The sequence below is a fragment of the Aythya ferina genome (assembly GCF_964211825.1).
Source record: "Aythya ferina genome assembly, chromosome: 1".
In the NCBI taxonomy this organism is placed as follows: domain Eukaryota; kingdom Metazoa; phylum Chordata; class Aves; order Anseriformes; family Anatidae; genus Aythya; species Aythya ferina.
Window position 1 is genome coordinate 71,873,981 of NC_140296.1, and position 21,014 is coordinate 71,894,994.

Sequence of the window (21,014 nt, forward strand, 5' to 3'; positions counted from 1 at the left end):
AAGCCACTTAACAACCTGGAATTCACTGGAATTCACTTCTAGCATCCTGATGAGAACACAAGAAATCTCTCCATGACACAATGGAGGAGGGAGTAGGGGTGGGGTTAAGGTATCCCTTTCCCATCCCTGAGCAAAGGCCCATACAGTGATCACTACAAAAGGATGGTCAGGCTGTGTAACCTTCTATTCAAGTGATTTGAATATTCACATTTACACACATAAAAGCCCTGCATTCTGGTCTCCTGTTGCTGTTCCTCTGTTCTGTGGAAAACATCATCTCCTGAAAAATAGAGGATCTTTGGTGCAAGGACAAAAAACAGGGTATTTGTAATGTTGCAGTCTATACAAGTCATAATACATCAGCAGTACAAAATGTCTAGGCAGTTCATGTGAGTACCCTTATTGCTGTTGGATCAATGAATTATTATGAGCTTTAGTGACTTTTAGGAAAGGTTTTTTTTAATTCTGTTTCTGCAGTGACTTTACTCCTTGTAAAGCTCAAAGGTGAGAATCAATCTCAGTATCTCTGCCCAGTTTTCCTCTGGAAATAGCCTATTGTTTTTCCTCTCCTGGGTTATAATGAGACAGCTCAGTGCTGGTTCCCTAGCCTCCAGAAGATAACAGGCTTTGACAATATCATCAACTGCACTGGCCTTGCTTGGAGATTTTTTTTGTTTTGTTTTTTGTTTACATTTTTTAAAGCGTCAGGTGAGAATTTGCCCTAAATATAGTTAAACAAAGAAATCCCCTGGGTAGAAGAGTTCCTTTGTGGTGGTTACAACACTGTCTTTGTGGGCTGCTTGGATTGTTCTCCTGTAGTGTTTTCTTTTTTTTTTTTTTTTTTTTAATTTTAAAAAAGTATCCAAACCCCAAAACCTCAAAACCTAGACTTCCTCAATGTGTTACGCAGATCCACAATCTGAGAGAGTGCCAGAGAGCATGCCACTCCTCTGCTGTTTGCTACAGGCTTGAAAGCTCTTCAGAGTGGGAGCAGGAAGATCTGTCTGGGATGCACAAGTAACCATGTGGAGTTACAGTCCCCTCACAGCAAAAGTTGACATTAAACCCCATCCTTAAAGTGGTGCAGAATCAACAAATGCAATTTTGATAGAATTGATCCTTTCTCCTCTCCAGCCCAATCTCTGGGCTCAACTCAACTCCTTCCCGTCTTTGCTCCTGAAGTATGAGGTGCCTGGAGATGAGCAGAGCTCCTATTTTGGAGGCGTCTTCTTCAGGAATCGGTGGGAGACAGCTTAGCACTCTGGGACCTATATTGTTGGAGGAGGGAGAAAAAGGGAAGTAAAAGGCTGGGAGAAAGGAGAGTGAAAGGCACATAAACTCTGTCTTCCTTCAATTTCCTGAACCCCATTTGATTCTCCCAGGAATTTCATATGGCTTTAATTTTATTAGCCCAGACACTTTGCCCCCTTCCTTCTCTATAAAATGTAATCACCATTAAAGTCTGTTACCACCATTAAAAAGAGTGATTCTCTTCCAAAGATGAGGACACAATAGAGTGTATTTTGCTTGTTTGTTTGTTTTAAATTCTTTGTAGTCGGAAGTCCTTTCTTCTACCTCTACAGCTCAGTAAGTGTTAAAAAGATATCTGCATGGGCAAGCACGGAATTTCTTTTATCTGGAAGTGCAGTGAATCCTCAGATGACTTTTTCCTCTGAATGACCACACTGGGTTCAGACCTGAAGTCTGAACTTTCATTTTTTTCAACAGGAAAAGTTATTCTCAACAGAAAGAGCTTCTTCTATAACTAAATCTTTTTTTTTTTTTTTGACAGAAAAAAAAAACACCTATTCCTATTTGCTCATCATTCCTGTTCACAGTGTTTGTTTGTTTCATAACTATGCTTCAGAAAAACTTTGCCACATTTTTATTCTCTCCTGAAATACAGAGAAAGTGCACTCCCAAGGGACTCATGAATGCATCCTTATAAAAACACCATTCCCTTAAACCTTTCTGTCTGAAACCATGAAAGACTAAGCCAGGCCTTCTTGATTCCCTTGTGATTACTGTTTCTAGGGATGACTGGAGGTTTTTTTTTAAGTTCTCAATGCTCAAGGTGAGTTGTTAATCTTCTAAATTAATACTGAGTTACTGATGGACATGATCAAATGCATGAACTCAAGGACAAGGTGTCACTTAATACATTGTTTTCCAGTCCAGCCTTGTTCTACACTTCTAATACATCATGTGAGCATAAGTGGAGATGGTGTGATTTTCATTTCATTAGAAAAGACTTTTGTAGTCAAAAAGCTGATAATAAGGAGACTTACTGTGCCACACCGTCTCTCTTTTTGAACTGCAGAGAAGAAAGCAGGTCAGAAATCCATTTGGGGGTGATGGTTGGTCTCAGTGACAACTCAGTATCATTGACGTTTACAAGCAGTGTAAGAGCATGAACCTGGAAAACAACAGCACACTTACAGCTCATCAGTGATCAGTCTCACACTGCAGTGGGAATCTAGGCAGTGGAAATACTCATGAGCCCACTGCATTATATCTTCAGCTTTTTCCTTTGGAAATAACTGTATCATAGCTATATACGACTAGCTGATAATACAAACTAATACTGATATGGTTATATATTTACATATGTCAATAAAGCAGTAGCAGGACAGGAACTGGGGATTTTGACAGAGTATGGTGACTCCTGGAGCAGCCTGGTAGGGTGCTGGGCAGCAGCCCTTTTTTTTTCTAAATAAAATAGGCAAGAAACAGGAGTGGTAAAGGAGCATATAGACAGACTCCTATTAGATTTTAACCACAGTAGAATGCATCTGCCTGTTCTTAAGAAGAAAATATTGTAAATATTTGGGCTAGGATAGAGTTACTTTTCTTTGTAGAGGCTCACTGATGCTGTGTGTTGGATTTTTATTAAAGTAGTGGTGATAGCACATTGACGTTTTAGTTGTTGCTGAGCAGTGCTTATGCTGCCCTGTCAGCAAAGAGGCTGGGGGGTGCTCAAGAAGCTGTGAGGGGGCAGAACCAGGTTAACTGACTTCAACTGACGGAACGGTTATCCCACCCCATATGACGTTGTGCTCAACAATAAAAGCTGGGGGACAAAAAAGGAGGATGTGGTGATGTTTGGAGTAATAGCATTTGTCTTCTCAAGTAACCATTGCATGTGATACACTGATACGCCCTGCTTTCCTGGAAATGGCTGAACATCTGCCTGCAGTGAGAGGTAGTGAATGAATCCCTTGTTTTGTTTCGCTTGTGTAAGCAGCTTTTGCTTTAACTAGTGAACTGTCTTTATCTCAACCCATGAATTCTCGCATTTTTTTACCTTTCCAATTCTCTCCTTCATTCCACCTGGAGAGAGTGAGCGAACTGTGTGGTGCTGAGCTGCCTACCAGGGTTAAACCACAATACACATTTTACTGTTTGAAAAAAAATATATATATATATATTTTCTAATGATGTTTCAATTTCAATAAGTGGTGAAATTAGATTACTTTATGTGCATCACAAAGCTCCTTATTAAGTAAAGGAGCTCCCTATCCTCAAAGGGAAAGGGGGAGAAAATACAATGAAAAGGGCTCAAGGGTTGAGATAAAGACAGGGAGGTCAATCAAAAATTATCATCACAGGCAAAACAGACTCAGCATAGGGAGAACACATAAATTTATTGCACATTACTAACAAGCTAGAGAAGCGAGAAACAAAGAACAAACAAAAACCACTCTCCTTCCCTTCATCCACCCTCTCCTACTTCCTCTTCCTGAGTTGTGTAAGGGAACAGGGAATGGGGGCTGTAGTTACGCTTCATCTCTGTGCTCCTTCATGGTCACTTCCTGCCCCTGCTCCACATGGGGTCCCTCCCACGGGATGCCAAACTTCCCAAACTGAGCCTGTGGGGGCTTCCCACAGGCAGCAGCTCTTCAAGCACTGCTCCCACACAGCTCCGTGCCACGGGGTCCATCCCCCGGGAGCAAACTGCTCCAGCACGGGTCCCCACGGATGGGCGGCAGCTCCCCCCAGACCCCCTGCTCCTGCGTCGGCTCCTCTCCACGGGCTGCAGCTCCGGCCCGGGGCCTGCTCCTGCGGGGGCTCTCCATGGGCCGCGGCCTCCTCCAGGCCACATCCACCTGCTCCACCGGGGGCTCCTCCACCCATGGGGGGGCTGCAGCGTGGAGATCTGCTCCATGTGGGACCCATGGGCTGCAGGGGGACAGCCTGCTCCACCAGGGGCCTCTCCACAGGCCACAGCAGGACTACTGCTGCTGCCTGCCTGGAGCACCTCCTGATCAACTTCTGCACTGACCTGGGGGTCTGCAGGGCTGGTTCTCACTCCTTGTTCTTCCAGCTGCTGTTGTGCAGCATTTTTTTTTTTTACCCCTTTCTTAAATATGGTTTCACAGAGGTGCAAAACAACATCTTATTGGCTCAGCTCTGGGCAGCAGTGGGTCAGCAGAACTCAGGAGTCAGCAGAAACTGGCCTTTATCTAACATGGGGCAGCCTCTGGATTCTTCTCGCAGAGGCTAAACCATGTAGTCCTCTGCTACCAAAACGTTGCCACACAAGCCCACTAGAAAGAGCGAGACATAAATATCTGTAAAAGAAATTTCTTATGTACTTATTGGATTCCCTAACACAAACGGACTCAATACAACAGATAATTTAACAATCTAGCTGCTTGTTTGAGTTTAATGAAATTGTGACTTTTACAGTTGCATTAATTTGGTAAGAATCAGGAAGGAAGTGATGAACATTCTATCTTGCAACACTTCCGATGGTAGGACTGTTCTCTAAAACACAAGTGACAAGTGAGACAGCCCTATTTGTAACTGTACAACCATTTCAACTGCAAGTCTTTCCATCTTCTCTGAGCCTCGAGGCTATGATACAAATATAAGTGAGACAAAGAAGTTTTGAAATACAAGGTAGGTTCATCTTATCTTTGTGTGTTGTGTTTTTTTGTTTGTTTGTTTGTTGCTTGTTGTTTTTGTTTGTTTGTTTGTTTTGTTTTGTTTTTGTTTTTTCTTTCTTGTAGTGGTATTTGGTAAGGCTTTAGGAGAGATACTGGAAGCCCAGGGCTGGAGGGATAATATCCCAGGCAAAATCTTAAAAGCTGAAAAAGAAATATGCGGAGCTAAATTGAATGAAGTTTTTTTGCAAGGACCTACTGCCTGCTAAGAAAGTTCCCAGCCATATGGTTTATTCTCTCTCTAGTTTTGGCACTGAATTTGTAGTAACAGTAGATACTCCTACTGGATTCACTTTTATGCACGTAGTCAAAAATATCCTTGAAAGTACATAAACTATTCCGAGGCAACATAAGCACCAAACTTACTGATGAATGGGTAATGAGAGCTGACTGATATTGAAAATGGCTTTATGTCCAAGTGGAGGCCAGTGATGAATAGTGTCCCTCAGGGGTCTGTCCTGGGACTGGTACTGTTTAATATCTTTGCCAGTGACATAGACAGTGGGATCAAGTGCACCCTCAGCAAGTTTGCAGATGACACCAAGCTGAGTGGTAGAGCTGATACAACAGAAGGAAGTGATGCCATCCAAAGGGACATGGAGAAGCTTAAGATTTGGGCCCATGTGAACCTCATGAGGTTCAACAAGTCAAAGTGCAAGGTGCTGTACCTGCGTCAGGGCAGTTCCAGACATGAAGTCAGACTGGGAAAAGAACTCATTGAGAGCAGCCCTGCAGAGAAGGACTTGGGCGTGCTAGTGGACAAAAAGCTCAACAGGAGCCGGCAGTGCACACTTGCAGCCCAGAAGGCCAACTGCATCCTGGCCTGCATCAACAGGGGAGTGGCCAGCGGGGCAAGGGAGGTGACTGTCCCCCTCTGCTCTGCCCTTGTGAGGCCCCACTCGGGGTACTGTGTCTGTGGGCCCAATCACAAGAAGGATGTTCATCTGTTCGAGCAGATCCAGAGGAGGACCACAAAGATGTTCAGAGGGCTGAAGCACCTCTCCTATGAAGACAGGCTGAGAGAGCTGGGGATGTTCAGCCTACAGAAGAGAAGGCTCCAGGGTGACCTCACTGCAACCTTTCAGTACTTAGAAGGGACTTATAAAAAAGATGGAGAGCGACTCTGCTCAATCAGATAATGACAGGACATGGGGGAATGGTTTTTAACTAAAAGAGGGGAGATTTAGATTAGAGATTAGGAGGAAGTTATTCACTCAGAGAGTAATGTGGCACTTGCACAGGTTGTCCAGAGAAGCTGTGGATGCCCCATCCCTGGAGGTGTTCACAACCATGTTTGATGGGGCCCTGAGCAACCTGATCTAGTGGGTGGCATCCCTGCCCATGGCAGGAGGGTTGGCACTAGATGATATTTGAGGTCCTTTCTAACCCAAGCCATTCTATGATTCTATGATATTGCTGTGACTGATTTTGATATGCAGCTGATTTTGTTTGCAGCTGTTTACTCACATGCTTTAGGTCCACTCATCCTAACCTTTCTATGCACCAGACAGGTGATCTTTAGGCCTTAAGACAGCAGTCATAAGTGTATGCATTTCTAGAGTGATTCCCAAATAAACAGCTTTATAAATCATCACACAAGTTGTTTTTCTGCAGAAAAGAGCAACTTCATTAACTTTGTTACCATTTATTTGAATGTTTCTCTGACTTTGAGAGGTCTATTGAATCTTTTCTTGGTCAGTAATTGAGAGATGGGCAGATGGTGTGGAAGCAGGCAGCATGAGCAGATTAGACCAGACAAATTCAGGGGACAGTGATTCACTCTGGTGTCTTTCACCTTGGGCAAGTTCTGCTGCTTTCTGTCTCCAAGGAAGAAGAGATGCTTGCTTGTCTTGGACTCATCTTCATGACCCAGTGGCTGCTTCTGGTCGCCCAGATGTGTATTGACTGGCAATGCACAGATTGTGAGTAGAACACTTCCATGCAGACATCCTCCCAGACGAGGTGTAGCATGCTTCTCTTTACAGGTAGTTGTCTTCCAGTTACCTGTTGTCTTAGACCTGATAGGTAGTAGCCTTTGCACTCCAAAAAAATGGGTAGCATCAATCCTGCACCTTACTGATCCTATAATGTGATATTTTCAGTGGAGATGCCAGAGCCACCTATCAGAAATTTGACACTGAATCCTTGGAAAATGGAACTGAGTTGGATAAGCAGTACAAATTTCACCGAGTACAAGTGTTCTGTGGCAGCAGACAACGAAAAGGCCATTATAAAGGTAAATTTTCTATATAAAGTTTTAACAGAAATAAATCATTACACTTTGTTCTTTCTCTTTCACATTCTTAAGTAATTGAAAAAGGTATTCTTGGTTAGAACAAGATAGTCTCTGTTTTAGCATTTTTTTTTCTAGTTTTTATTAAGGCCCATCTTTGTACTGAGATATGTCTGCCCTCTCTGGCCATTCTTGTGAAATTCTTGCCTTGAGATCATTCTTGGGAGATCAGAACCTTGATGAGACTTAAGTGTAAGATTTCCTCTTTCCTGGTTTCAGAGGAACTTCAGTGAGAGGCATCTCATGCTGTACAGATGCTGTATTTAAAGTATGGAGGAGAAACTGAGTTAGATACATGTGTCCTGACTGACTTACCTAAAAATAAGGCATTGGAAATGTAGTGATATACCTGCTCAGGACTGACTGATGTGACACAGAAGCCTGTGAAGGGATAATATTTCTGGAATGGCTCGTGGGAGCTAAGCAGGTTGTCTGGGGTATTTCAAATGCAGTAGGCACCTTTGTATAGGCCAACAGAGCCAAGACCTTAAAAAACGTGTGCCTGAGCAGCCAGCAGCTCTGTAGCTAGACATTCTTGGAAGGCATGCACTCTGGATCACTCTGCAAGTCAGCATGTTCCAGATGCTCATCTTAGCCTGATGCAATTATTAACCTATATAAATAGATAAAAAGGAGAAATACACTGGATTTTTAAACTATAGGTCTAACCTTTTGATAACAGGAGGCATGGAACTCAAATCTTGTGTGAATGGATTACTTGAGAAGTGTTCTGACGTTATAGGAAGGTAACTTCTGCTTCTGATTTAGTCTGTTTTCAGAAGTTCTCATGCAGAGAAGATTGCAAGCTAAACCTTTCCCTATTTGGTAATTACTATGCATGTTAACAAGAATAGTTTATCTTTTACCAGCCTCTGCAAACTGCACAGGTACATTAAAGCAAGTCATGAAGTTGTGCCCTTGCACTTATTTTTTCTTGAATACGTGTATTATTCCAGCCTTCACTAAGCTCTCTTCCTCTAGATCCCAAAGTTGCATTAATGTTGAAGCCTATATGGCCAATATTTCTTGTGATAGAGTAGGTTATCTCTAAATCTCTAGATTATCTCTATCTCTATCTCTAGAGTATGTTATCTTTAAAATGAAGTTGTTTCAGAAAGAGGAACTGTAGCAGAAGCCACTGTTTTTGATGCTGTATTTTGCACTAATAGAGAGTAAGCATGTTATGCTACACAAGTATGTCAATAAGTCAAATACATGCTTACTGGTTCTGCAGGCAGTTCCTAGAAAAGTCTGACTTTGGGGAACTCTTTTAATACTCCATGCAGTTATATCACCAGTATTGCTAATCACAGATCAGAATAGGGTTATATCACCCTCATTTCAGCTATCTAAGCCTGGAAATTGTAGTATTCTAAGCTCTGACAGGTGTGACTAGAGAGGTACAGGCCCTGCCTGAAGACAGTGTATCTCATACATCTCAGATGCTAACATCTGTGCCCTCCTTCACTGCTGCACAGACAAGGCAGCTATATGACTTGTTGAAAATGTCTGCTAGTATTCAGAAAGGTAATGTTACTGGAGATGAACCTCAAGCCATCTCCTTATACAGGCACACATTTGTGGGGTATCTCCCTTTGTCACTGAAAGGAGAGTAAAGCACATTGAAGTCATCTTTTGATTCTTATGAAGGAGCATATACTCCATTTTGAGGAGGTACAGTAGATTTGTTGGAAAGAGGGGAGGAACTTCTGCTCCTGGCACTGTTCAGTCATGAGATTTTCTGGAGGAAAGCGCCAGTGTCTTCACCTTGCACTGTTAAAGGTTCATTACACAAAACTTCTGGGAAGGAGGTTCTTAAACATGGGGAGACATCAGTATCTACTTCACTATTGTAGTGGTCACGCTGCTACAAAGCAAGCACAAGCTTTCTGCAGGAAGCGTTATGTAAACTGTTAGACAAAAAACTGAAAATAAACTACCTGCATGTCATTTTTCAGGCAGTGGACATGACCTGCATATTTGATGGAAATCTAATGTTTCCTCTGCACAACGGGGCAAACTTTTCAGTTACAGCAGTGAACATCAACAGTACATATTCAAGCATATGCACATGTATTCCTCGAGGTAATACACTAGACTTTGAGAGAGGATTTGCCTGCTTCCAATGGCCTGAGGGTTAAATAAATAAATAAATAACAAAAAAAAAAATCTTTCATTACTAAATTCTTTCCTGTAAATGGATAGCTTCCTGTTCACACCCTTATGACAATGTTTCTTAGACAAGTAAAGGAGTTTCCTAGAACTAACTCAATAATTCTTTAGTCCTTAGTTGGCTGCCTTGCTTGGTGCAATCTTTTTAATTCCTAATTCTTTTTTAAATGTTTGTGCTAATATTTTGTTGACTGCATTCGGATGTCTATGCTATTAAAAATCAAGGTGAAACAGGTTTGTGTCTGTAGTTTTTAAATTCTTGAGAATTCTATGATACCTTAAATTTTGTCACAGCATAACTCATGCTGTTATGCCTAACACTTTGTTCAATCCACAATAATGAAAGTTCTGACTGAATCTACCCTTCTTTGTATGAGAGGGATAGTAGATATAAGAGTGTTAAGAGAATGAGGTACATGATCTGCTCCTTTAAGCAACATGAGTTGACACATATTAAAAAAAAAAAAAAAAAAAAAAAAAAAAAAAAAAAACTCCCTACCTCATCAGGCTCAAAGAAATTGTTGTTTCCTTATAAAAGGGAGAATAAGTCATCTTTCCATTTAAACGCCATGTTTAATCTCCTTATTAGGCTTTGCGGGGAGTAGGTGCTAAAGAGCTAATTGAAATGTTTGTGATATGCGGAAGGTTCCTGGTGTTTATTCCAGCTATAAGAAGGTATCCCTGCAGAGAACACCTCAGGTATTTATATATTCACTTCCATGAAGTCTGGAAAATCGTCACAGCTCTGCATTTGACCTTCTCTCCCTCTCTAGAGTTCTCAGTGAAGCCCCTCTTGCTCTTCATTTATCTGACAGAATGCTGAAGAACATCCCTCAAATAAAAATGCTATGGCAGGATCCTAAGGATGATAGGCAGAGATTTCGGTCTGCAGCATTGGACACCAGTGTGTCCTTTTGAATCAGAACAGTTCAAAGCACAGTGGTGGCCACTTTGGGTGTCAGCCTGTTCTATGGCAGTATAGGCTTCCCTGAGCCTCATTCTACCAAATACAACTGTTATCATATATTTGGAGAATATAGCCACATTAAATTTTTCATATCAGTCCAAGTATCTTCCAATGCTGCTACCTAAAATGAATTCCATCATTACTAACCCTAGCACTAATTGGTTGGAGTTGCAGGTATTTAGCATATCTAAACATGCACCAAGATCCTCCATCTTGGAGCAGTCACACAGTTCTTCAACCTAACAGAGATTGCTGTGTTTGCAGGCATAAAGGGGTCAGCCATTGAAAACTTCTCCTGCGTGATTTATGATGTTTCTCTCATGAACTGCACTTGGCAGGCAGGCAGAAATGCTCCAGGAGATACCCAATATTTTCTCTACTGGAAGAATTCAAGGTAAGTAAGCCTGCTTGAATCCTGGGAAGCCTGAATTCTCACTCAACACATTACACTGCCCACTGCCCATCTTTAACTAAAACACTTTGTTATATGCAGAGATGATTATGAGACAGAATGTGAGCTTTACATTAAAGATGAAAATGGCAGACACGTGGGATGTAGATTCCAAAATGTGATGATTAAATACAAAACTGCTTACTTCATGGTGAATGGGTCTAGCAATGTCTCCCAGATCCGATTCTATGATAAGTACATCGAACTGTATACAATTGGTGAGTAAATAATTTATCTCTGGTTTATTTCCATTATTGCATAAGGGTAGTAGAGCATCCATCCCTGAGATGGAGACTGAATTCATTTCAGAATTGTCACTCCACAAAATAGTCTTTTCCTTTCTTTGAAAAGCTTTGATCTTGTCCTCAATTTCTGCAAAAATGTAATTCCAAATTGTACAACAAGAGGAGGTAGAACCATTCAGAAACAACTGTTCAGAGAAGTCTAAACACCCTAACAGAATTCACATTGTTGAGAGTTAGGATTTCCTGGTTTGGAAATCATTTACCTAAAAAACCTGTGAGCATGCAAGCACATTTGATGTTGGTATCGGAGTTTCAAAATTCCAGTTGAAATCTCTACTTATGTCTTTATGTAGCTATAGTGAATTTTTGTTGCCTAGACTGTCAACTGATTTAGTTGATTATTAACCTAAAAGACAATAAGTATTGACTTTATCACTGCATTTACTACAGACCTCCATACCATTTTCTGTTATACTTAAAACTTCTGAAAATGGTCTTATGGCTGGGATCAGTGCTTGGCTACATAATTTTACCCCAGTTTACTCCCCTGTGTAATCATTTTCTTTTGATGGACTTTCTACATGTCAATTCAGACTGCAGTTAACCATTTACAAGCATCATTGGACAGAATGTTTTTTATTTAAGAATAGTATCCATTGAGGCAAGCCCTGAAACGTCCTTTCACATATTATGTTTTTGCAATTATTCTATTCTCACTATACTATACTCACTTCGTTTAATCACCTGTGAAAGTACCCTGTCATGCCTTTAGACCTAGGGTCAAAAGTAAGAGGCTGTAGCTTTTTCAGGAAAATCTATTCCCTAAGCAAAACAGCCATGAGGGAATGCCAGCAAAAAAGCTTCACAGCTGCAGCCTCTCTCAGCTTCTTTAGCAATCTACTCTAATTGTATTTAAGCTTTCACTAGCAGGGTCCACAGGATGTAGAAGATTGCAATTCACACGTTTCAACTGAAGAGACTTTGCAGGAAAAGCTTCTTTGGGCAATTGCTCCTCCTTCTCATTGCCAGTAGGGATAGCGTGAATGGACAGACACCCTTGACTAAAGAAACCGATATGTATAAAACAGCTCAGGTTTTCATATGCACTTGCATATATGGTGATCTACTTGGAAGCTTCCTGTGCAATTGTTTATACTATTGGCAAAGCCTTTTTGGCAAAGCCCTACTGATCTGGTATTGCCTCCAAAAAATGGACAAAGCTTCATTCTATAAAGAGAAGAAATCAAGCTGTAATATTACTCCTGGGACATGAAACAATAGTGTTCTTTGACCAAACAGCCCAAATAACCAGTTTTGTCTGTATAGACTGGTGCAAGGTAACTGAAACTATTTCTTCTATCATCCTTTTATCACCTTTTTAGTCATCAGTGACTATTTGTCTTTTGCTGTTACAATAACCATCAAGTCCTTGGAGATGATCAAAATTCAAAGGTCTGCAATACTTTTGTCCACACCTCCTAGGGGAGATATATTGTAAAGTTCTAGATTCTTAAAACTGAATTCTTAAATTTGTATGACTATTTTTGGAGGGGGAATAAGCTGCATAGTTCACAACACCAAGCAAGCCATAAGTTCATGTAACAGAAGAATCATGCAAGGAGTCTTAGAGAAAGAAATGATCTTCAGATTTCTTATATTAGGGCTGTCATCATATTGTTCTTCCCTGGTCATGTTCCATGTTTTTTTTTTGTTTGTTTCTTTTTGTTTTCTGATCCAATGGACAAGATCTAGAGACTTCTGGTCTTTCAATTATTTCTAACAGAGTTCCCAAGAAAAAAATATATATAATTATTTCTTCACAGAGCTGTTACCTGCTATTGCACTCTCTTCTACCAAAGCAAAAGGAGATAACATGATTATTTGAATTCTCTACTGTATCATTTCAGAAAAACTCATGCCTCCTTCAAATGTCACTGTCAACTGTGACAAAAAACAAAATGATTGCATAATTCAGTGGCAACGACCCCAAATAAGTCATTTGCATAAAGACAGGTGTTTTAAATATGAAGTCAAAATAACATATAAGGTAAGAGGAGAGTTTCTTGATCTACATTTAACATTAATACATACGCTTTATTTTCTACTACACTTGGGTAAAAAGAAAATTTCTCTCTCTTATATGGTGTAGCCTTCCTCATATGTAGCACCATATTTCTTTGTGGTTGTGCCTTTCTCAGTTGTGACAGAACTCAAAAAAGTCACTTCTTTCAATGAGACCTGCTAGAACTATCCTGGACTGGATTTTTTCCAGTAGCGACTGTATCTTTTTGAAACAGTAGAGCTGGGCTGTAAGTACTGGATGGAGAAATGGACGTCCAGTTAAGGAATACGAATTGGTGGAGAGGACTGAAATTTCTGTATATTCAAAATGCAAACAGTTTACTAGATATTATAGACAAGAAACACACATTTTGGTCTAACACTTGAAGCTGCATAATATTAAGTAAAATGAAAACAAATGAGAGAAAGCAGAAAGGCAGTGTGAAAGGCACAGGTCATTGTGTAGAACCATTTAAGCTACTGAAAGTGAAGTTCGGATCTTGATTTTAAAAGCTTTTTTGCACGGAAAAAAAAAAAAAAAAAAAAAAAAAAAAAAAAAAAAAAAAAAAAAAAAACCTGCAAGACAAGTGGCCACAAGTGACCACAAGATGGCAGATAGCGACTATGAAGGAAGAACCTGCTTGTACTACTCCCAGACAGCCACTGAGATGCTAGTTGAAGGAATTCATTGGATTTCTCTTATTTGAACTTTAGTCCAAAGACTACAAATCTTCAGATTTAGGGGCTTGCTACTTCAGAAGTGATTTTTTTCACAATTCCAGCTAGCTGCTGCAAAAAATTATTACTTCTCTGACTCGCTTTGCCTTTGTAGCAAAGAAAGCTTATACCAGTCAGTGTAACTTTAGCATGAAAATCACAGTAAAACAATACATAATTCTTTAAGACTTAATCTGAGACTATTATTATTAGTAGTAGTAGTAGTAGTATTACAATATATTAATTAATAATACATTGATTATATTATTGTTGTTATTGTTGTTATTATTATTATTGAATAGCATTTGCAATTAAACAGTGAAATTTCTTTTAAAATATAAATACTACATTTAAAATAAAAAATCTCAAATATGTTTTTCTACTATGTGTAACAATGAAGCTATAGTTTTCATTCAGATCAGGTCTGGTTTGTTTGTCTTCAGTCACAAATCTGAAATAAAATTTATTTCTTGATTCTAGTAGTAAGAAAAATAAATACATTTCCAAAGAAAAATTAGCTACTCTATAAAATCGGCGTTGCAGATGAATTACATACCAGAAACTAAACATTAGGTAAATTGTTAGTTCCTCTGAACAAACTGCAAAATAGATAAGAAAGTAACTAAGTAATGGAGAGAAAGGACATGGTAGATTAAAATGACATCTCAACAAAAACCAAGCAATCATAATAATAAAGGTTTTCTCTCAATTTACAGGGTAATTCTGCAGAAGAGGTTGTACATACTTTTACAAAAGTAAGTCTTGCCTTTTCTATTTATCAGCATCACATGTTAGTTTCATAGTTATTTGTGAAAATTAAGTAGTATGTAAATGCTTTAGCATCAGTATCCTATGCTTTATGGGATCATTATTATAAGTTTCTTAGAAGTGTCAAACTGCTAAATAATTATGATAATTAGGTAATTTATCACACATTTAAAGAGAACTTTATTACTATTCTGCAACTGCTTTGGGAAAAAAAAAATCCATTTTACATTATATTGTTCCCTTTGCCCCTCAAATGTTTGGATCAGAACTTGAAGTTACACTTTAGTAACAACAAAGAAAATGTTTGTGGAATGGGGGCTGTTCTTCAGGTACGCAGCACTTTCTTCTAACCAGTGGAGTCTGGACATCCCCTCGCTATCCTGAAAGTACCTCAGAGTAAGCACGTTTCAGGAACTTCTAGTAACACTGGATATTGCAGTATTTTTACACGTTTGAATGGGAATTTATTCTTGTCCTCAAGAGTCATAATCCAAAGACTGATGAATGTGAGTGAGGTGCACAGAGACAGTTTGTTACTCACATCACATATAATAGCTGTAATATTATGAGACAATTCAAGATATTTTTCTGCTTCTGTCAACTTGCTAAGGGAAAGTATCAATAAATCAGGCTATATCATAAGAAATTGTAGGCTACAAGGTCAAAGATTAAAAGCTTCTGAACAGAAGAATTTACAGACTAACAAACTATTTTTGAAAGAAGATACATAGGTACATATCCATTACATATTTAAAAACATGCAAGTTTATTTTTTGCTCTGTAACAGCAGTCTGCTCTAACAAGAAATTCTCTTATAACCTTGTGAAATTTCACTGGTAAATGGAACTTACATATTACAGACATGCAAAAAAGAAAAACTCAGTTTAATTGCTGTTTGTTGTTGTTGTTGTTGTTTAAGGAAATTGAAAGAAGCCACATACTTCAAAGTTACAGTATGGGAAAGAAGTACCTTGTGAAAATCAGAGCAGCTGGCCTTGACTGTTCTGTGAATAACGGCTGGGGGGAGTGGAGTGCAGCTGTTGAGTTTGGTAAGAACAAAAATCTTTGCATTGGTTTACCTCCCCTAGCTATGAACTATCTACCTTGCACAGTACTGCAGTGGTGGTCTTACCCAGCTGGGTAGCAGAGCTCCACCACAACCACTCTCTCACTCCCCATCCTCAAAGGGAAAGGGAGAATAAATAGGAAGGAAAGGGATCAAGGGTTGAGGTAAGGACAGGGAGATCACTCAACAATTATCATCACGGGCAAAATAGACTCAGCATAGAGAGAACAGAGAAATTTTTTGGTCATTACTAACAAGCTAGAGAAGTGAGGAAAAAAGAAAACAATCAAAAAACACTCTCCTTCCCTTCATCCACCCTCTCCTACTTCCTCTTCCTGAGTTGTGTAAGGGAACAGGGAATGGGGGCTGTAGTTACGCTTCATCTCTGTGCTCCTTCATGGTCACTTCCTGCCCCTGCTCCACATGGGGTCCCTCCCACGGGATGCCAAACTTCCCAAACTGAGCCTGTGGGGGCTTCCCACAGGCAGCAGCTCTTCAAGAATTGCTCCCACATGGCTCCGTACCACTGGGTCCATCCCCCAGGAGCAAACTGCTCCAGCACGGGTCCCCATGGATGGGCGGCAGCTCCCCCCAGACCCCCTGCTCCTGCGTGGGCTCCTCTCCACGGGCTGCAGCTCCGGGCCGGGGTCTGCTCCTGTGGGGGCTCTCCATGGGCCGCAGCCTCCTCCAGGCCACATCCACCTGCTCCACCGGGGGCTCCTCCACCCATGGGGGGGCTGCAGCGTGGAGATCTGCTCCATGTGGGACCCATGGGCTGCAGGGGGACAGCCTGCTCCACCAGGGGCCTCTCCACAGGCCACAGCAGGACTACTGCTGCTGCCTGCCTGGAGCACCTCCTGCCCTCCTGCTGCACTCACCTTCAGGGCTGCAGGGATGCTTCTCTCACATGTTCTCTCACTCCTCTCTCAGCTGCTGTTGCGCAGCATTTTTTTTTTTCCCTTTTCTAAACCTGCTCTCCCAGAGGCCCAACCAGCATTGCTCCCTGGCTCAGCTCTGGGCAGCTGTGGGTCCCTTTGGAGCCAGCAGAAACTGGCTATTATCTAACACAGGGTAGCTTATGGATTCTTTTCACAAATGCCAGCCGGGGTAGCCCCTCACTACCAAAACCTTGCCACGTAAACCCACTACAACTGCAGACACACAAAAATATAAAGGACTGTTAAACATTATTTTTCATTTTACCTTATTAAAAAGAGAGAGAGAATTTGTTCATCTCTTAGCAGTAACATTGGGAATCAATATAAAAGTAATCCATTTGCAAGTGGAGTGCCTACCTGCTTACTGGTAGAGATTAACAAACAGGTTCAACGTTGATATGTCCCAGAAAACTACTGCTAAGGTGCTAAATTTAAGAGATGATTTTTATTCCAGGAGAAACCTTTCAGACTGACATTCAGCAGTCACTCATCAGAGACATGTTTGGCATAGCTGTGCATCTATTGCTTTTCATTAACAAAAATACTTCATGACTTTTGTTCTTCCAGGAAATGAAGACGTTTTTTCTTCTTCAATATGGATTTTATCAGTGGTGGCAGTTGCAATATTCTTAGTGTTTTTTTTCACAGTTTTGTTCTGCAAAAGGTAAACTTAATTTATGCATTTTTTAAATTTTTGGAGGTTCGTGATGCATCTGCAATTCTTAAACAAATAAATAATGTACAGATGCCTTTGAGATATAGTTGCAACTGTTCGACTCACACTGTAGTGGAAGCCAAGCCAAAATGGTGGTCTTGAGGCAGGTAATGTAATTGTGATGCCCAATGTCCTTCTTTGGATGACCCACACAAATATTTCCAGGGTTTCTTCTGTCAATGTGGCAGAGAGCAATTATATACAATCACTTAGATTAGCAGTACAGCTACTGGATATCTGCAATATAGAATAGAATATAGAATAGAATAGAATAGAAAATAGAATAGAATAGAACAGAACAGAACAGAACAGAACAGAATAGTTCAGATGGAAGGGACCTTCAACAAACATCTAATCTAACTGCCTGAACACTTCAGGGCTAACCAAAAGTTAAAGCATATTATTAAGAGCTTTACCCAACTGTTGAACACTGACATGTAGGGGGCATCAACCACCTTGCTATGAAGTCTGTTTCACTACTCTCATGGTAAAGAAATTTTTCCTAATGCCCAGTCTGAACCTCCCTTGATGCGGTTCTTTCTGGCATTCAAGGAAGATCAGCATGTACCTCCCAATTTTCCCTCCTTGGGAAGTTGTAGAGAGCAATGAGATCACCTCTCAGCTTCCTTTTCTCGAAACTGGACGCATTAGGTGTCATCAGCCTGTCCTCATAGGACATGTCCTCCAGCACTGTTACCAGACGTGTTACCCTCTCCTGGATGCATTCAAGTGTCTCACTATCCTTGTTACACTGTAGAGCCCAGAACTGCACACAGTGTTCAAGGTGAGGCTGCACCAAGTGTAGACTGCCTACCAACATGTAGACAGTCTGCAAAACAAATCTAATTTCTTGAAATGTAGTTATTGCACACAACAGGCTGATCGCACTTAACAGTAAAGATTTTGCAACATTCACTAAAATTGTCCTAGCAAGTGAAATAGATCTTAGACCACAAAAACTAAGCAGGTTGTTTCTTGAAATAAACTATGCCAGGGAAAAAGAAAGAAAAAGGTTAATCTTCTTTATCATACATTTCATATAGAAATATACAGTAATTCAGAGAAGATACTGTTCTTCCAAGTTGTTTAAATGTTTATGTTCACTTTACACTGGTTGCAGTGACTTAAAGAGGAGGACAATAGGAAGTTCCTTTTTCTTTCAAATAAGAAAATAACTATTAGTGAATCTTTTACCAAAAATAAAACTATTAGCGTACAAATTCTTGGTGTTATCCTTATATGTGTTCATTCTGTGCTGTGATGATGTATAGTTTTCATTTCTCTTCTATCCTGGAAAAGTAATATAAGAGTTGGGCACAATGGTTTTGATACATGCTAGATACTTATTTTTTCCTTTTAATTCCATCCCTTTTGATCTCCAGGACTCATTATTGGAAAACAGCATTTCCACCAGTCCCAAAGCCAAAAAATCCATTTAGTGGACAGCATGATATAAATCCAGAGGTAGGCTTTCTTTATATTAAATATATGAAATGCATACTATACTTTACTGAAGGTTGAAAGGTATTATTTAAATGGTAAGGAACTTAACACAAAGAATAACCGTTTCCTCTGCCATATTTTGAGGAATTACGAGAGAAAATTAACAGAGAGTTTGCTAAGGGAAGTCAAATGCAGTGGCCTACCAGACCCGGAGGGTTTCTCCCACTCCAGTCTAACAGATACAGGGATTGATGCTCCCATTGGTAGGTCCAGCCAGCAGCAAGGGCTGTGTATTTTCCCAATACAAGGCACACACATGCACAAACACACACACTGAGATAGCCAGTCACACAGATCAGCACGGGTATCTTAACCAGTACCACATTATCGCTGACACCAATCACATAAACAGGGTCATGGACACCCCAGTCTTACTTTTCATCTCCACCTGTGCAGGGCTGAAGTTTGCCAGTGAGATGTGCACACACCTTCACTCTGCATTCACAATCCTTCACATTCACAAATCCTTCACATCTGATCTTTGTGCCCAGATTCTGGGTCCTCCCACCAAGTCATCATCTTACCTTGTCTTTCTGGGTGTGGATCGTCTACTTACCCACTATCTCAGCTTTAATAAAATTTGTTAGCAAGCTGCAAAAAAAGTGACACAGAAAACAGTACAAAACAGGATTTTGTAAGATGATAGGGCAGACTGTAATTGTCAGACCAGACAAACATACAGCCCAGCAGCTCACTTGCACCCAGATATCCTTTTTCTTGGCCAGCAGGTTCTTATGTGACATTTAATAGTTTCTTATGGTCCGCTCAATTAGCCAAGCTTCAGGCCAATGTTTCTACTTGCATACCTTTACAAAGTTAATCTTTTTGTTCTGATTCTTTAGAAATGATTTGTGGTATACCAATCTGTGATGTGTTGGAGAAAAAGCACATTCTCCCTATCCACTTCCAGGCCAGCTAAAAACCATGTGTCAGCATTACAGAAATGTTGAAATGTCAATTTTTTGACTTTCTAAGGAAAGCTTATTGGCTAAAGAACTAAGAAGTGAATTATTTTTATAAAATATGCAACAGAAGTTGAAATACTGTCAGAATTACACACGAGTTAGTAGAGTTAACTTATCCACATGTACAAAACTAATGAAAGTTTTTATTTTCCTCTCAGCTGATGGAGTGCAAAATGCAGTCAATAACATCTGAAAATGAACAGATTTTAGTTGCTGAATTAGTAAAATAACAAAGAAAAAATGAGGAACCTGAAAGTGTATTTCTCAGGTAACTATATGTCCCTGTGGAAATTCAGGAATAATAATGCATGGGCCTTCTTCACTTACTTCCTTTTCTTGGCAAAAACAGTAGTACAGCCAAGAGAGAAGATTACTTCACATGTAATTTTTTGAAATGCTATTGTATTTTCTTCTAATTTTGGCTGACTTTAACTGTTAGTGTAACTGCCCTTATTGTGTATCTTCCATTTTGTGAATATGATTTAAATATTTCAGTAAAGAAGTTTCAGCAACATTTCAATTTGTTTAAAGAAAAACAATGGTGGTTTTTTTTGTTTTGTTTTGTTTTTCTTATATTACAAAGAATGTGTTCATTGAGGTTAATAAACTTTTTTTTTTTTTTTTGAGATTCCTGTCTGCTGAATGATACTGTTCTAGTCAAGAATATGCCTATTCATACTTGAAGTTTCCTCAGATCTCTTAAAATACATATAGGCAACTTGAAAATTAATAATGGGATTAAAAACTGGATGGCATATTGAGTGATGGTCTGTAATCAACAGAAATCTCAGAGAACATGTAACTGTGTTATTTACGTGTTAAGGGCTTGGCCACCATTAATGTGATAGCAGCCCAGAATCTTCTCTGGTATCCCACCTGCTGGTATCCAGCTCTTTTTGTTCTTACTGCTTACTTGCTTTCTCATTACTTTCATTTTTGTTTATCTGCTTCATATTTTAAAATATAGAGTGTGTGACTCAATTAATCTCTGTGTCCTTTTGCTTGAATAGACACCTTTACTACTCAGTATTTTTCAGAGTCAAGGGGTTAGGACAAGGTACCAGGAAAATAGCCCAGGCTGCTGAATGCACTGTCTGGCTATGAGCAATGCTTCTCCAGGATCAATGCTAAGACTCACTGCTTAGTACTGACAACAGCTTGGACAGTGGTATGAAATGCAGCCTTAGCAAGACATGTATGACAGCAA

General features: G+C 40.0%; 1 protein-coding gene across 3 annotated transcripts; it reads left to right on the forward strand.

Annotated features, from left to right (window-relative positions):
• The first annotated feature begins 4,762 nt into the window (after positions 1-4,762).
• On the forward strand, positions 4,763-20,792 carry LOC311429710 (granulocyte-macrophage colony-stimulating factor receptor subunit alpha-like). 3 transcript variants are annotated; one of them, XM_084505871.1, is made up of 13 exons: positions 4,763-4,902; positions 6,775-6,868; positions 7,049-7,182; positions 9,198-9,324; positions 10,643-10,772; positions 10,872-11,047; positions 12,982-13,121; positions 14,569-14,607; positions 15,540-15,669; positions 17,192-17,288; positions 18,722-18,803; positions 19,966-20,075; positions 20,435-20,792. In XM_084505871.1, the coding sequence occupies exons 2-12, from the start codon at positions 6,784-6,786 to the stop codon at positions 20,035-20,037; spliced, it is 1,212 nt and encodes a 403-aa protein (XP_084361997.1). In that variant the 5' UTR covers positions 4,763-4,902; positions 6,775-6,783; the 3' UTR covers positions 20,038-20,075; positions 20,435-20,792. The 3 variants fall into 3 exon arrangements, with proteins under 3 accessions (XP_084361997.1, XP_084361998.1, XP_084361999.1); XM_084505872.1 differs by lacking the exons at positions 6,775-6,868; positions 20,435-20,792 and having other exon boundaries at positions 4,774-4,902; positions 19,966-20,343; XM_084505873.1 differs by lacking the exons at positions 9,198-9,324; positions 20,435-20,792 and having other exon boundaries at positions 4,789-4,902; positions 19,966-20,343.
• The last annotated feature ends 222 nt before the right edge of the window (positions 20,793-21,014 follow it).

Coding starts and splice junctions, on each gene's coding strand:
- LOC311429710 (XM_084505871.1), top strand. CDS start 6,784: ATGCTTGCTTGTCTTGGACTCATCTTCATGACCCAGTGGCTGCTTCTG. Junction 13,122..14,568: donor AAGTCAAAATAACATATAAG/GTAAGAGGAGAG, acceptor CTCAATTTACAG/GGTAATTCTGCAGAAGAGGT. Junction 17,289..18,721: donor ACAGTTTTGTTCTGCAAAAG/GTAAACTTAATT, acceptor TTTGATCTCCAG/GACTCATTATTGGAAAACAG.